This window comes from Anastrepha obliqua, chromosome 5, assembly GCF_027943255.1.
Source record: "Anastrepha obliqua isolate idAnaObli1 chromosome 5, idAnaObli1_1.0, whole genome shotgun sequence".
NCBI classification, from domain to species: domain Eukaryota; kingdom Metazoa; phylum Arthropoda; class Insecta; order Diptera; family Tephritidae; genus Anastrepha; species Anastrepha obliqua.
In genome coordinates this window covers 41,520,675-41,534,710 of record NC_072896.1, presented here as the reverse complement: position 1 = coordinate 41,534,710, position 14,036 = coordinate 41,520,675, and the positions used below count along the sequence as shown (strand labels likewise).

Below are 14,036 nucleotides of genomic sequence, written 5' to 3'. Positions count from 1 at the left end.
CCCCTGGTGCACTGGTGGTTAGCGCGCGATATGTATGCTGTATGTACATACATACATAAATATGTACATAGGTATGCCTGCATAAGCATATGGGCGGAAAAAATAATTGTGAATGCGCTCAGTTTTGATATGATCGCTTAATTTTTAATTTCATACAAAACAGTTTATTTTGCTGTCGTTAAACATTTTCATTGCCGAAATCATTTCATCATAACTTTTTTACTTTTTTTTTGTTTTTGTTTTTTTACCATTCGCTACCAAAAATACAATCAAATAACAATTTTCCCACTCAACGACATGGAAAAATTTAAATGAATTTTTGTATTCTTATTCTATATTATGCTTGTCTGGTATGAGTATCCCAGAGGAACATGGAATATCTCCAAAAGGGAGGAATAAAAATTCATTCCTTTTGACATGACTTCGAAGCACTAGACCATTATTACTCCATTATCACTCATCTTAGAATAGAAATGGAGCGGTAGAATTCTCCAATTTTGTGGCTATTATATTCCTAGTTTATGTTTGTGTTGCTACTTTTAAATAAAAAAAATAAATAATATAAATAAAAAAAAAATTATTTATAAAAAATATTAATAAAAAAATAAAAAAATAGAAATAAAGTAAATATAAAAAAATTGAAATAAAATATTGTAAATAAATATGATAGAATAAAAAAATAGACTGAATAAAAATGAACCAAAAAACGAAGGCGAATCTATTAAGGGGTTATAGGTATACCTTGTGTTGGACTAAAAAATCGAAAATTGTTTTAAGGCATATTCTAAAAGTGCATCATCTTAAAAATATAAATTAAAAAAATCATAAATCGGAGCACTAGAACGAAAGTTACAGACCGTGGAAGCGCGCGACCTTTCTTGGAAAAGAAGTGCATGCAAAACTTTAGACGCGATTATCTCGAAGTCGTGTTTCTGAAAATTACCATCGCGGTGATCCTTATTTATCAAAAACTAATATATTTGACCGATTTGCATAAACTTTTTTTTTAATTATTCGAAGTTACAACCTCGTGAATTATAATTTTATAAATATTTGCATAGCTCGCTGGAATTAATTTTTTTTTTTTAATTTTTCAACCCCTCAAAAATCTTTTTTTTTGGTGCAACGCGATTTTCATGTCGAGAAAAATCTTTTTTGGGTAAATTAACCGTTCAGATTCACTAAAAAATATTTTTCTACAATAATCATTTAATTTTTTTGATTTCAGTTGAGCTGCTCATGTGCTACTGTGATCACAAGCCTCTTCTAAAAACGGCGTTACGGAGGGGCGATATCAACAATAAATAATAACATTTTTTTAAATAAAAACACCAAAATGTATTCTTCGAGAGTTACCCTTCAGTATGATATAGGCCTCATTTGAATAAAAGTTCTAAAACATATTAAAAAAAAGTATGACAATAGTCCAGCTGTTTTCCCCTATTTACATTCGAATATCAGCACATAATTTAATTAACCCTAAGCCCCTGTCGTTCCATTTGGCACCTTAATTCCATGCCTATGGATCATTCGTGTGTGGCGCTTATTTCTACTATATAACACCAACAGAAAATAAGAAAAAATCCATAAAGTATCTTCTAAGCTCTAACTAAGAATATCCGAAGAGATTTTTTCAAAATTTGTTTATTTTAATAATATTTTATCATAAACAACTGGTGTGAAATATGCACCGTGCAATAGTTTCATAAAAAAATCATTATTTCTCATCAACGAATTGACCGGTTGAAGATCTGATTATTTACATTAAATTTGAAATTTGAAAATTAAAATTTTATAATGAATTTCAATTCACAAGGTTTTTTATAAATAAATAAAAAAATGAGAAAGTGTGCAATTTGTTTAAAATAAGTAAATCACTTCTTTGTTTTCTACGTTGAAGTGTCACTCTAATATACAAAATTATGTTGTTGTCCTAGTGCCACCTAGTGTTGTCGTTTAACGCACTCGCCTTGTAAATGAACTATCAACAAGTCTCTAACTTTAAACTATTGCAATTGTTCCAATTGTTTGTCTGATGAATGGATTCCTAAGGGTAAAGGACTACTCTGTAATTACTTGTTTCCGGGGTACGCGCCGTAAATTTGCTGCAGGTATTGATTTATTAGGCCTATGCCCTATGAAGATTCATGCTAACATAGCAGATAAAGGAAACGATGATGATTTAATTTATTTAATTTATTGCTCACCAGGATATAAAATCAGATTTTTTGTTAAAATTTAAAGGTCATTTTGTTGAAATTTAAAGCAAACAAAATAAAAATGTTATACACAGAAATGTAGTAAGCAAATGCAGTAATCGAATCCCAAAGGGAAGTACTGTTGGACTACTCAAAGAATGGATGACTCAAGGTTCTACTGGGAAACTACTTATATGTATTTATATACATATGACAATAATAAATTTCTGTTGCATACATAAATACATAAAGATGTGCATATACTCGTATATACTTATACACACAAGTGCATATGTATACCTATGGTATGCAATGTATGTACATACAAGCATACATAAGGGCGGAGTAATTTGTTCGGAGCAAAATTTTCAAAGAAAGTTTATGACATTTTCGAATTCTACGCTAAATTCTAGGCGAAATTGCTGAACAAACTATATCCTAAAAATGCAGTTTGACACTCCCAATCCCAAAAATCTTAGCAGGTTTTCAATATAATTTTAGATCCCGATGCACGAGTATTTCAATATTATACATTATCCATTAGGCACTGCTGGAAAAAGAAGCTGCTATGCAAGCGCTCTCCTTTCATATAAAAGAAAAATTTAAACAAGGACATCTTACTGGACACCTCACTATCCTAAACAGGGTTGAACATGCAGCATGCATGACCCAGACGAATGACCACACGGAACCCGTACTGAACTTTACTAAGAAATTCAAGGGAAGAGTGGAACACAACCCAACATGGCTACATTATGACTCGCAAAAATGGTATACAGATGGATCCAAAACACTTCAGAGGGTAGGAGCAGGTATAATGGGGCATAGAGCACACAAATCTTTAAGACTGAGTACAGATGCCACGATTTTCCATGCAGAGGTTTCCGCCCTAATGGAAAAAGTAAAAATAAAATACTTTCGGACAGTTAATCAGTCCTGAAAGCCTTAAATAGCTTTACGTTCAATTCAAAAGTGCTCTTAGAGTGTAATAATGCACTCAGCAAACTGGCGACTCTCAATCAGTTTTCCCTGATTTGGGTACCAGGATATAGGGGGCTCGAAGAAAATGAGAAAGCAGACTTTTTTATAAAAAAAAGGGACAGAAGGGACATTTATTGAACCAACCCCATTTTTCGGCTTTAACAAAAATAACCTAAAACAGGAAACGCAAAATAAGGGCCCAAATAAGAACCAAGGAGTACTGGAACGGCACAAACGTCCTTAATTAATATATTCCAAAAAGTTCCTGAACTTTAATACCAACAGAGCAAAATCTGCTCTAACCCTAGACAGATTACTCTGTGGAACACTTACAGGCCACTTTGCCTACAATAGGACCATCTAGCACTAGTTTATGCCGGTTCTGGTGTGATAAAGAGGAGTCCATGGAACACTTAATCGCCAACAGTGAATCATTAGTTCATACTCCTAGAGGATGAAGACCTACATATGATCTCTCATAAAGAGCTGCTTCGATTCTTCGCAATACTAAATAATTAAAATTAAGCACTTAGGGGAGCACAATAGATCAATCTGGTCGTATTGCATAAAGGTCTTAGCCTACCCCGTACAATCATTATCATCCATTGGGTACAGTGCATAACGCCAAACTTACACGGAGTTGTTTTTTAAAGTTTAATAAATGATTTTCAACTTTCCAAATTTCTACAAAGTTTTTTCTTAAGTTTTAAGAAGTATACATTTCTCTGATCTGGGTTCCAGAACATAGGAACATAGTGAGTAATGAAATTGCTAATGAGCTTGCCAGGAAGGGGTCGACTGAATTGGTCTCAGAGACCTTCTAACCGGACATCAGCATCCCCTCGGACTGTTAATAAAGCGTGCACAACTTATTTCTCAGGAAAACACAGAAAAGGTTTAGCTCAAAAACTCTTTGACTTTAGTACAATAGACGCAGGACTCAGAGAGTCCTGGGGACTCCACGACATTCAATTTTCAAACTCGTAGTTATGTTTATCGGTCATCGGACGTTCGTCACACACGCGGAAAAGCAAGCTTTACTATTTAACCCCCATTGCAGAAGCTGTGGGGCCTTTCAGGGAAGGCGACTGTTCAGCACTTTCTCTGTAAATGTCCAGGTTTGGCAGCTAGACGATTAAGGTTCTTCGATAGCTTGGGACAATGCGCCAACCTAAACCCCATCAATCTTCTCTATTGCATCAACAGCTCTGGTTGGCTGTAGATATCTGCCTGTTGGAGGTCGCATAATAATATCAAACTGGAGCTTGAAGGCTACTTCAGCTGTGCCAGAGTGGTACTTCAACCATTTCACCTACCTACATAGAAGTATATGAAATTTCGTAAATGAGAAATTGGCTACGATCAAAAATGTTTAATATACTGCTGTTTCTCTTCGAAATTGGGAGGGTCAAGCGTAATTTTTGAGACAATGTTTTTCAACATTTTTGCTTAGAAGCTTGAATTCAAATATGGCATACACTTTCTTGGAAAAAAAAATTGCTCCGCCCTAATATGTATGCATACATACATATTCTCATCAATGTAATAAATTAGTATTCATTAAGCGAGAAAAATTTCATTTTGCACTTAAGCGAAAAGACAGACCACATATACAAATACAACAACAATGAATTATGAATTGAAGAATTGCATTCATGCAAAGCCATTAGATCGCTTGCAACTGTTATGCGCTTTGGCATCTTGACAATGTCACCATCGGACATAGCAAGCAACTATTGCGAGCTGCAACAATTTGTCGCCGACAAGCAAAGTGGCATTATGAATTAGCATCAAGACGTCAAAAGATTGAAAGACAAAAAAACGGGAAAAATTAAAAAAATTTAAATAAATATTCGGAACAGAAATGTAAATATGAGGTTTCAAACCATTGCAAAAAATTCCAAACGCATGTTGTTTTGCCAATACTCTACACGTATGTATGTATGTATGTAACATTTGTATGCATGCACGCTTGTGCGACACGAAGAACGTATTTTTAATAAGACTACTGTCACTTTCCCTGTTGTTGTTGTTGTAGCAGTTCTTCAAGTCCTGCCAGTAAGATGTAATCCACCAATCGTCATCGTCTCTCTCATCTCACTGTAGGCCCAGGAAATATGCTGTTTCCACGGGTTGCGTCCAATGGGATGTTAGATGAGTGGGTTTCAGTGGTCATGTAAATAAGTGGTTAGTATCGTGTGGGGACATATATTGAGTATGTCGAGGTCGATTCTGCATAAGTAGGAGTTTAACCTGCTACAGTATCCAGAACGTAATTGAGCCAAAATTACGCGGATCTCACGAGGCAGCTAAAACCCTTCGACTGCGATGAATGGCGGTTGGGCTCCGATGACGGCATTCGGATGGTGATAAGAGACTCCTCATGAATGCCGCTTAATGCCTGTCCGTTTTAGTAGTTTTAGTCGTATTTAATCCTGGATCTCGCCCAAGAGATCTCTCCTGACTCGCCTGAGATGTGGCTAAGTCTCAAGCAAATATTTGCAGGGGTAATTACTGCGGTAGCAACCCAGCAGAAAATGCATGGCGAGCATCTTGCTATGGTTCTTAAGCGGGAATATGAAAACCTCGTTGCACAGATGTTGCATGGAAGATGTCAGGAGACATCCTTTGGCTGTCCCGATGGCAAATATTCTAACAGCTCTGAAGCTTTGTCCAATGCGAAGCACTAGTACGGTTCCCTTAGTTGCACTGATGGGAGTTTTCCACCAAATTCACGGCTCTTAACTGAAATGTCTAGCAATAAATAGTACATCGAATAAATATTAAAATAATTAGCGAGTATAGACATTGTTAGTCGGCCGAGCTTCTTTGTTCTTAGTGCAGGATTTCTTACGTAAAACAATTTCATGACACTAATGCACTCAGAGGGTTTTCATTGCCTGCCGAGGAGTGAGAGCTCTAAAACCTTTTTTAATATAATTTGATTATTCATATCCACAGGGAGCATCGAGCGTGGAACTAACCGAATTGTAGATGAGCAGAAGCCCACCCACTCCGCTAGGGTAGCCGATTGACGTTAGATGGATTTCAGTCTTGAAAGTTTCAGAAGATACTTGATAGTTTGACGTAGGTTTGCAATTAAAATGGTGTAATTTAATTTTTAGTCACATACATGCAATTTTTTCCCACCAATTTCTGGTGATCCAAAGGCACCAAGTTAGAAAGAAAGGGGTCTTAGCTACCATTACAGTTAGCAACTTTAAAGTTACTATTAAACGGAATCGATTGTACGTAAAACCTAGTAAGTAACTATAGTAAGAAAGCGCTAAATATGTTATTTTCTAGTCTATTGCCATATTTTTATAGTCCAGTGCCATAATCCTCTTCCAATCTGCTTTGAGCACAAAGGGGCAAAGTAGAGCAAATAGCTAAATATTTTACGCTTCAACTTGGAGCTGTTGAACAAAATTTCAATTTGTGGGTGCTGGCAGCCTATCAAATTGACTAGGATCAAAGACAAACATGAAACGATAAGAAATAAAAATGATCGAGTGAAAAATGCGTGGGACAGCTGCAGTCTTTGGCGGTAATTGTAAAGTCGCAAAAGTCTACAAGAAACACACTCAAGTACAACCAACATGATTTATATGTACACAAGTATGATATTAACAGTAGGGTGAGCAATTTTTTACTTAAATGGATAATTTAGTAAAAAATATTCATTTTGAAAGCACGATATGCATTACCTGCGTTCCTTAAGAAATAAAGTAAAATATGACTTTACTGTCTCCGTCAAATTATTATAAGATTTGTCTAATGGCATATCCACTGTAGAGAGGAGCAAACCTAATTGCTTTTATTTAGTGAAAAAACGGAAATACAAGTTTTTAAGATTATTTGGAGAGTTTGACGTTTTGAACAAATTTTTAAGAACGTGCCCGGAAAAATGAAAGCAAAACTGTTGATAGCCTTTATTTAGTGAGAAAAACAGAAAGTAAAAGTTTCTAGACTATTTGGATAGAAATTTGGAAATTTTGGAAAACTTTTTAAGAATGTGCCCGGAAAAATTAAAGCAAAACTGTTGATAGCCTTTTTTTAGTGAGAAAGAGAGAAAATAAAAGTTTCTAGACTATTTGGAGAGTTTGATGTTTTGGAAAACTTTTTAGGAAAGTTACCGGAAAAATGAAAGCAAAACTGTTAAAAGCCTTTATGTGGTGAGAAAAAAAGAAAATAAAAGTTTCTAGACTATTTGGAGAGTTTGGTGTTTCGAAAACCTTTTAGGAATGTTTCCAGTAAAACAGAAGGCAAAACTATTGATAGCCTGTATTTAGTGAGAAAATAAGAAAATAAAAGTTTCTAGACTATTTGGAGAGTTTGGTGTTTTGGAAAACTTTTTAGGAATGTTACCGGAAAAATGAAAGCAAAACTGTTGATAGCCTTTATGTGGTGAGAAAAAAAGAAAATAAAAGTTTCTAGACTATTTGGAGAGTTTGGTGTTTTGAAAACTTTTTAGGAATGTTTCCGGAAAAACGAAAGCAAAACTGTTAAAAGCCTTTATGTGGTGAGAAAAAAAGAAAATAAAAGTTTCTAGACTATTTGGAGTGTTTGGTGTTTTGAAAACTTTTTAGGAATGTTTCCGGAAAACAAATTTTTTAGAATATTTGGAGGGTTTGACGTTTTGGAAAACCTTTTAGGAATGTTACCAGAAAAATGAAAGCAAATCTGTTGATCGCCTTTATGTGGTGAAAAAAAAGAAAAGAAAATTTTGCAGACTATTTGGAGAAATTGGCGTTTTGGAAAACTTTTTAGGAATGTGCGCGGACTTTACGTTTCATTTTTAAAATACCAATGAAAACTGTTTCAAAAAAAAAAAAGGATCACCCTACTTCTCGTCTGTGATGTATCGACTTATAGTATCGTTATGGGGGCAAATATGTATACCTACAAGTACAATAATACATGGCAATATATGTAATTTGTTTAAATACAGTCGAATGGAAATAAATTAATGTAGGTGTTATTGAACAAATATTATAAATAAACAAATGCTTTGAAGCATATACATACATATATTATATATACTAATATATATAAAGTATAATAAATATAGATATACAATAGTATATATAATATATATATATATAGTATATATAATATGTATATGCACATAAGCATTTCTATATATACTTGTATATGCATGCATATGTGCGTGACCATGTCCGTGAAGGTCAAATTGGAAAATCTAGCCGCAAAAATATTACGAAAATGACACAGAGGTCACAGGACACCCAGTGAATATTCAACAGGGCCGAAAACGAGCACCGGCCCACCTTGCCTTCGTCAACTTAGGTCTCAAGGTGGCCACTACGTGCGCAAGGTCTCGGACGAGCACAACAGCCTCAAGTGCACGCTGACGTGCTAAGTGAGTTTGCAAGTTGAATGTGTGTATTTGTGTGTTTTTAATTTGTTTTATTTTTTATTATATTATTATTTTATTTTTATTTACAAATAAACAAATTACAATATTGCCTTGTATTTAAAAATAGCTTAACTAACTTAGCCTAGTTCATAATTGATTCGACTTGTTAGTTTATACTTTCACTTTTGCTTTCCTCTTCCTCTAATTCCATCCATTCGATACTATTTTAGTTAGTGTGACAATTAGAAATAAGGTATATATATATATATACATAGATATATATATTATTCTTAAACATGTTCTTGAGGCACTGTGGCACAGCGATATTCTATGCAAAAATTCAAAGTTCAGGGACAACATAAGGCCATGCAGCATGGACAGGGACGCAATCACTGTGACATTGGCGAAAGCACCAATGGTCAATGAGTTCATGCGCACGCACTGCCACGCTTACGTTGAGAGGGTGTTGACAAGCAATTTACAAAATTTATAAACTTATTACAGCAGCAGCAGCGACGACGACACATAATTTTCATTTGGTGATGATGAGGAAGAATCAAACGAAATCAAATTCAATTTCTCAATGGAACGCTTAATGGCAACAGAATCCAATTGACTTCCTTTGTGGATGTTCGTGTTTGAGTGCGTGTGTTTGTTGTGTAGGTTACAGTGGATTTTGGAGTGGGTGTTTGTATCTTTTTGTTTTGAATTGCAGGTGTTTGTATATGGGTTTTGTGTATTTGTGTATGTGTGTGGTGTGTTTGTGTGTGTATGTGTATGCATACGCGCGTCCATCCGCTTTTCTAGTTACTTGCGTGAAATATCGGCAAAAATAGAAACGTTGCGCTCCGGCGTTTCTTAAAATGATCGGCCGAAACGCACGCTGGCTACTGCGCTTATTTTTGTTTTTAATTTTTGCACCCGCCACGCACTGATTAAATGTAATGGCTATGTACATATACATACGTACATTTCCGTTTATATCTTTCCGAAGCACTTTATGTGTATGTAGCTGACTCAATTTGGTTTTTGCAAAGTATCAAATTAACTCAAAATTAATAAAAACGAACTTTTCGAAAACAAAAATTAGCAAAGACAAAAGAAACCGCGTATTGCAATAATTCGAAATTTAGTTTTCCACTCAGTGCAAATTGTATTTCGGTTTATTCTTCCTCATCGACGCCCACGCATGTTGGGCAGACAGGTTTGCCTTCCATGGCGTAGAATGATTTGCCTCTCACCGCTTTCTTGCAATCCTAAAAAGGTGAAAATTACAAATAATTTAAGAAATGCACAATGTTTACAATGATTCAAAAAAACTATAAGCGCGTTCGCAAGCGAAAGAATTTCAAATCCCCAGTGCAGCAGTTGATTTCCCCTGCCTAACCCCAGGCTGTTGGACAGCTTAGCTGATGCAAAATTCTAATTCAAAAAGTTGTTTATTCAACTTACCCGACAGACGAAGCAATCCGGATGCCATTGAGAATTCAGTGCCGAGATGTAGTTCTCCATGATGGCACGATTGCAGCCATTGCACTTGGGCGCGAACATCTCAAAGTAATCGTTGCGGCAATAGGGTTTGCCATCGCGCTCATGGAAGCCGTCTTCGCCAAATTGTTGTCCACACTGTGCGCAGAAGAAATGCTCTGTGTGCCATGTCTTGTCCAAGGCTGTCACGCATTTCTACAAGGGTAGGATATAATTTAAAATGTTATTGCTTTATAAAAATTGCAAAATAAACAGAATTCTCTGTTGACCGTACATCTAAAATAGCACCGTTACAATATGCACAACGTGGACTGAACAGATTGTGGTAGTCCGGCTCGCAGTAGGGAAAGCCATCGCGTTCGAAGAAGTTGCGTGTGCCCAATTCCTGGTTGCAGTGATTGCATGTGAAGTGCTCCGGATGCCAGGTCTTGCCCAGCGCGGTGATCACCTGTCCAACAATTGGTTTTTCGCAAGCGTTGCAGCAACCCTTTTGCACGGTATTGACTCCTTGGCGACTCATATTGGCTTGTAAACTACCAAGCATAGAATCCAATTGATCTGGTTCGTTATCTTCTACAACGGTAGAAGTAGTGGTCTCGGTGATTGTTTGTGTTAAATGTGACACACCCTTGTTCGGTTTAGCGTAGTCGGTAACTGTTTGGTGGTGGTGATTTGAACCGTTGTTTACCTGAAAAAGAAATGTGAATATCCTTTATTAAATCCTTGACCAACACGAAGGATTGCAAAAATTATAAATAAAATCAAGAATAAGTTTGGCGCCGTGCCTTACGTTCTCGTGTGCGATCTAAAGCGTCTGGTGAAAATTTTCAAACTGAAAATACTTTTATGCGCAACGATCTCAAAAACTCAGACTTCGTCTGCCGAAGCAACACCAACTAAGAAAATATTGAAAAATAGAAGAAACAGCGAATAAAAAAAAAACAAAAGCAAAAACAAACACATTTTGAACGTGTTACAGACTGGCTACTGCGTCGTCTCAGGCAGCAGCCTCTGGGCATTGCCAAAAAATATATATGTGTGCGTGTGTGTGTGTATGAAGAAAGCCGGTCATACGCGGGCAGCGCAATCCATTTAGCAAATTATATACAAATATATATATATGTATGTGTGCTTCCCTTCAAAAACTTTGAATTTTGCTTTTCTTCTGACGTGCCCACATATCCATAAAGGGTATTCCCACTTGCAGCATACCACCGAACCCGTCCGGCGCCCCCACGACTTAACTCAGCATTGATATAATACATTTTTTGTATGCAACTAATCCTTAAAAGCCTATGGTGGGACCGACGGTGGAGTCTAGGCAGTAAACAGCCAAGTCAAAATTGCACGTACAAGTTTTGCGTGTTGTTTACAAATAAATGTGTGTTTGTGTACTTTTTAATTTCTGGTTTAAAAATTCGCCAAAAAAGGGACTATAAGCGGCATGGAATTGACGGAAGCTTTGGTATTTTCGGTTCTTAGACTAATGTGTTGAGTCACTGTTGTAGAAATAAATTAAATTTAAATCTCGCTCTCCTAGTACAGAACTCTTAAACTTCCTATATTTGTACTTAAATTCTTAACTGAATATTGTTATGATATCTTCTCAGATAGTCAGGCGGCTTTGAAAGCTCAACTGTAATCACCTCAAAAATGGCAAATAACTACCTGAATCCTCTTAACACGTTAAGGAACTTCAACACAGTATTATTTGGTTCGATTCCTGGAAAATGAAATTTAATGAAATTGCTGATCATCTAGCTAAAAAAGGGCAAACATGCCTCTAATTGGTCCTGAGCTTTCCTACGAACTAACAATGCCACATTAACGAATTCCTTAGAAAGTGGGAAGAGCTGAAATTTGTTGAATACTGACGAAATTCTATCTGTCAGCGATAAACGAAACAATTCTTAAGGCCGCACAGATAATTTCTGATAAGCTACTTTCGCTAAGCAGAGTAGACTTAAGGCTTTTAACTGCTTACTTTTGACCTTTCACAGGCCGCTATAGCCTGAGATACAACTTAAACAAAATTATGTCTCTGAGACCATCATCTGCGGATTCTGTGAAATGGTCACTGAAAATTCAGAACCCTTTCTTTGTGAATGTCCTGCACTAGGCAGAAAAAGGCTACACCACCTTGGTGGTATTGTCGTGCATTCGTAAACCCCAGAATGTGCTAAAAATTTTAAGAAGCCTTAAAACATAGGATACCTCAGGAGGCTTTGCAAAATAGATCTTTTTTGGTCGCAGTACGCAGTAGCGTAATAATAATAAAAAATAATAATCGTATCATCTCTGTTTCGCATAATTTCGGAAATTATCATTAAGAAATTTTCAACCTTCGCATGCAGCAATTGGCTGCTTTAGACGTATCTTAGTTTATATTCGGTCAAAGTATTATATTATACTTTTGATCATACGTTCTCTGTAGCTCAATTTGTGAAGAGGAAGGAATGAAAGTGTCCTATTTTTACTCATTTCTATTGATTTCTATTCTTCCATAAAACAAAACCCTCTTCTAAGAACTCACCACCAAGAGGTTATACTTAGGGGATTTTATAACATTTGGGAAAGGTGGTTATTAAAGCAGATGCTTGTAATCCTGTGTAATTGCCTGACAGAGTACAAATTTCAGCCATGCATGGATGTAGTAGATAATGTACACAATCACCCTATCGAAATATTTAAAATTTTTGCAAGTGGCGGTGTACGTCAATCATATTTAACGACAGCTGCAGTATACAAACGGACAAGCAATGGGGCGCCTAAAGGTCAAAATAAAGGTTCCCATTACTCAAAATCATTTCTTTTTTATTTAGTAAATTACCATTTTTTAATCGAGGAACTCTATTGTTTACTATGGATAGTCTGGAAGAGATGCATTTTTTTGAGATCAGATAAAACCCCGCCCACTTTTTATATGTATTTTGTCTATGAGCCAACTGAGAGGTTTGGTAGGGGCCGAATTTAAGCTTTTTTCTTGTTTTATTAAATGGTTGTCTTCTGTCGCGATAAGAGTAGTAATTTTACCCTCAGCCAAACATAAATGAGAGCGTTGCCGAGCTGTTTTTTTTTTTTTCAAAAAATATATTTGATGCATTTTATCGATTTCTTGTGTCCCAAAGCAATAAGAGCCATAGAATGAAAAGAATTTTTTTCGAGAAAGTTAGATGCAAGGTGTAATAACATCAAGTGTTTCAGACAGTTTGATGTATGCACATTTAAGGCTTCTTTAATTCCATCTTTGGAAATATTTTGCGAAGAATGAGGCAGAATGAAAAAAGCGACTACAACTGCCAAGTCTGCGTAATGAAAACGAATGTCATTACTACCTGGTACACTTTATGTCATTGCACATGAAATTGGAAATGTTAAAAAAATTTAAAGAAACCTAATTAAAGTATGCAGAAATATTTGAATATGAAGACGACGCACAGTTAACTCACATGACTTCTGCAGAAGCTGTCTTAATAAGGAAGACAGCCTGTGGAAATCAGCAATCTAAGATTTTGTGAAAAGTTCACACTGGTTGTAGGAGAGATATACGAAAAGTTACCCACGTGTTATCACAATGGCCTATGAGCCGGATGTAACCTAGCACACAATTTTCGTGAGTTCCCTGCCAAATAGGAGACCACTTGCAAATTTGTTTTTACTTCATTTTCAATTTTTCTGGGCTTCTGAGCAATTTATTCAATGGCGTATAATCATAGTCCCGCGTTAAATCCACTATTTGTTAAGCTAGAACTAAATATTTAAGACTGGATATATTTGCTTTATAATCATAGTAAATTTAGTACTATGATTTAGTAAGAACCCGCTTTGACACAAATCTATTAAATTCTATTCTCATTTCACAAATTTATGTTTATGAAATTCCATTCCAATACTTTTGTTATTTACTTAACTTTGAAAAATAAAAATGGCAGAAGTGGAAAAATAAATTTATATATAATATTTTATAATAGAATGTATTGATATACACC

At 35.7% G+C, this 14,036-nt stretch overlaps 1 protein-coding gene across 5 annotated transcripts in view; it reads right to left on the bottom strand.

Annotated features, from left to right (window-relative positions):
• Positions 1-14,036, bottom strand: part of LOC129246876 (leupaxin) — a 114,651-nt gene that overhangs the window by 10,021 nt on the left and 90,594 nt on the right. For 4 of the 5 annotated variants that reach the window (XM_054885584.1, XM_054885581.1, XM_054885583.1 and 1 more), the window contains 2 exons: positions 10,322-10,735; positions 10,012-10,242 (listed from right to left, as the gene is read on the bottom strand). In XM_054885584.1, the coding sequence (XP_054741559.1) occupies positions 10,012-10,242; positions 10,322-10,735 (645 nt within the window). Of the gene's footprint in view, positions 1-8,567; positions 9,816-10,011; positions 10,243-10,321; positions 10,736-14,036 lie in introns of those variants that run through there. The other variant, XM_054885585.1, reaches the window with a different exon arrangement.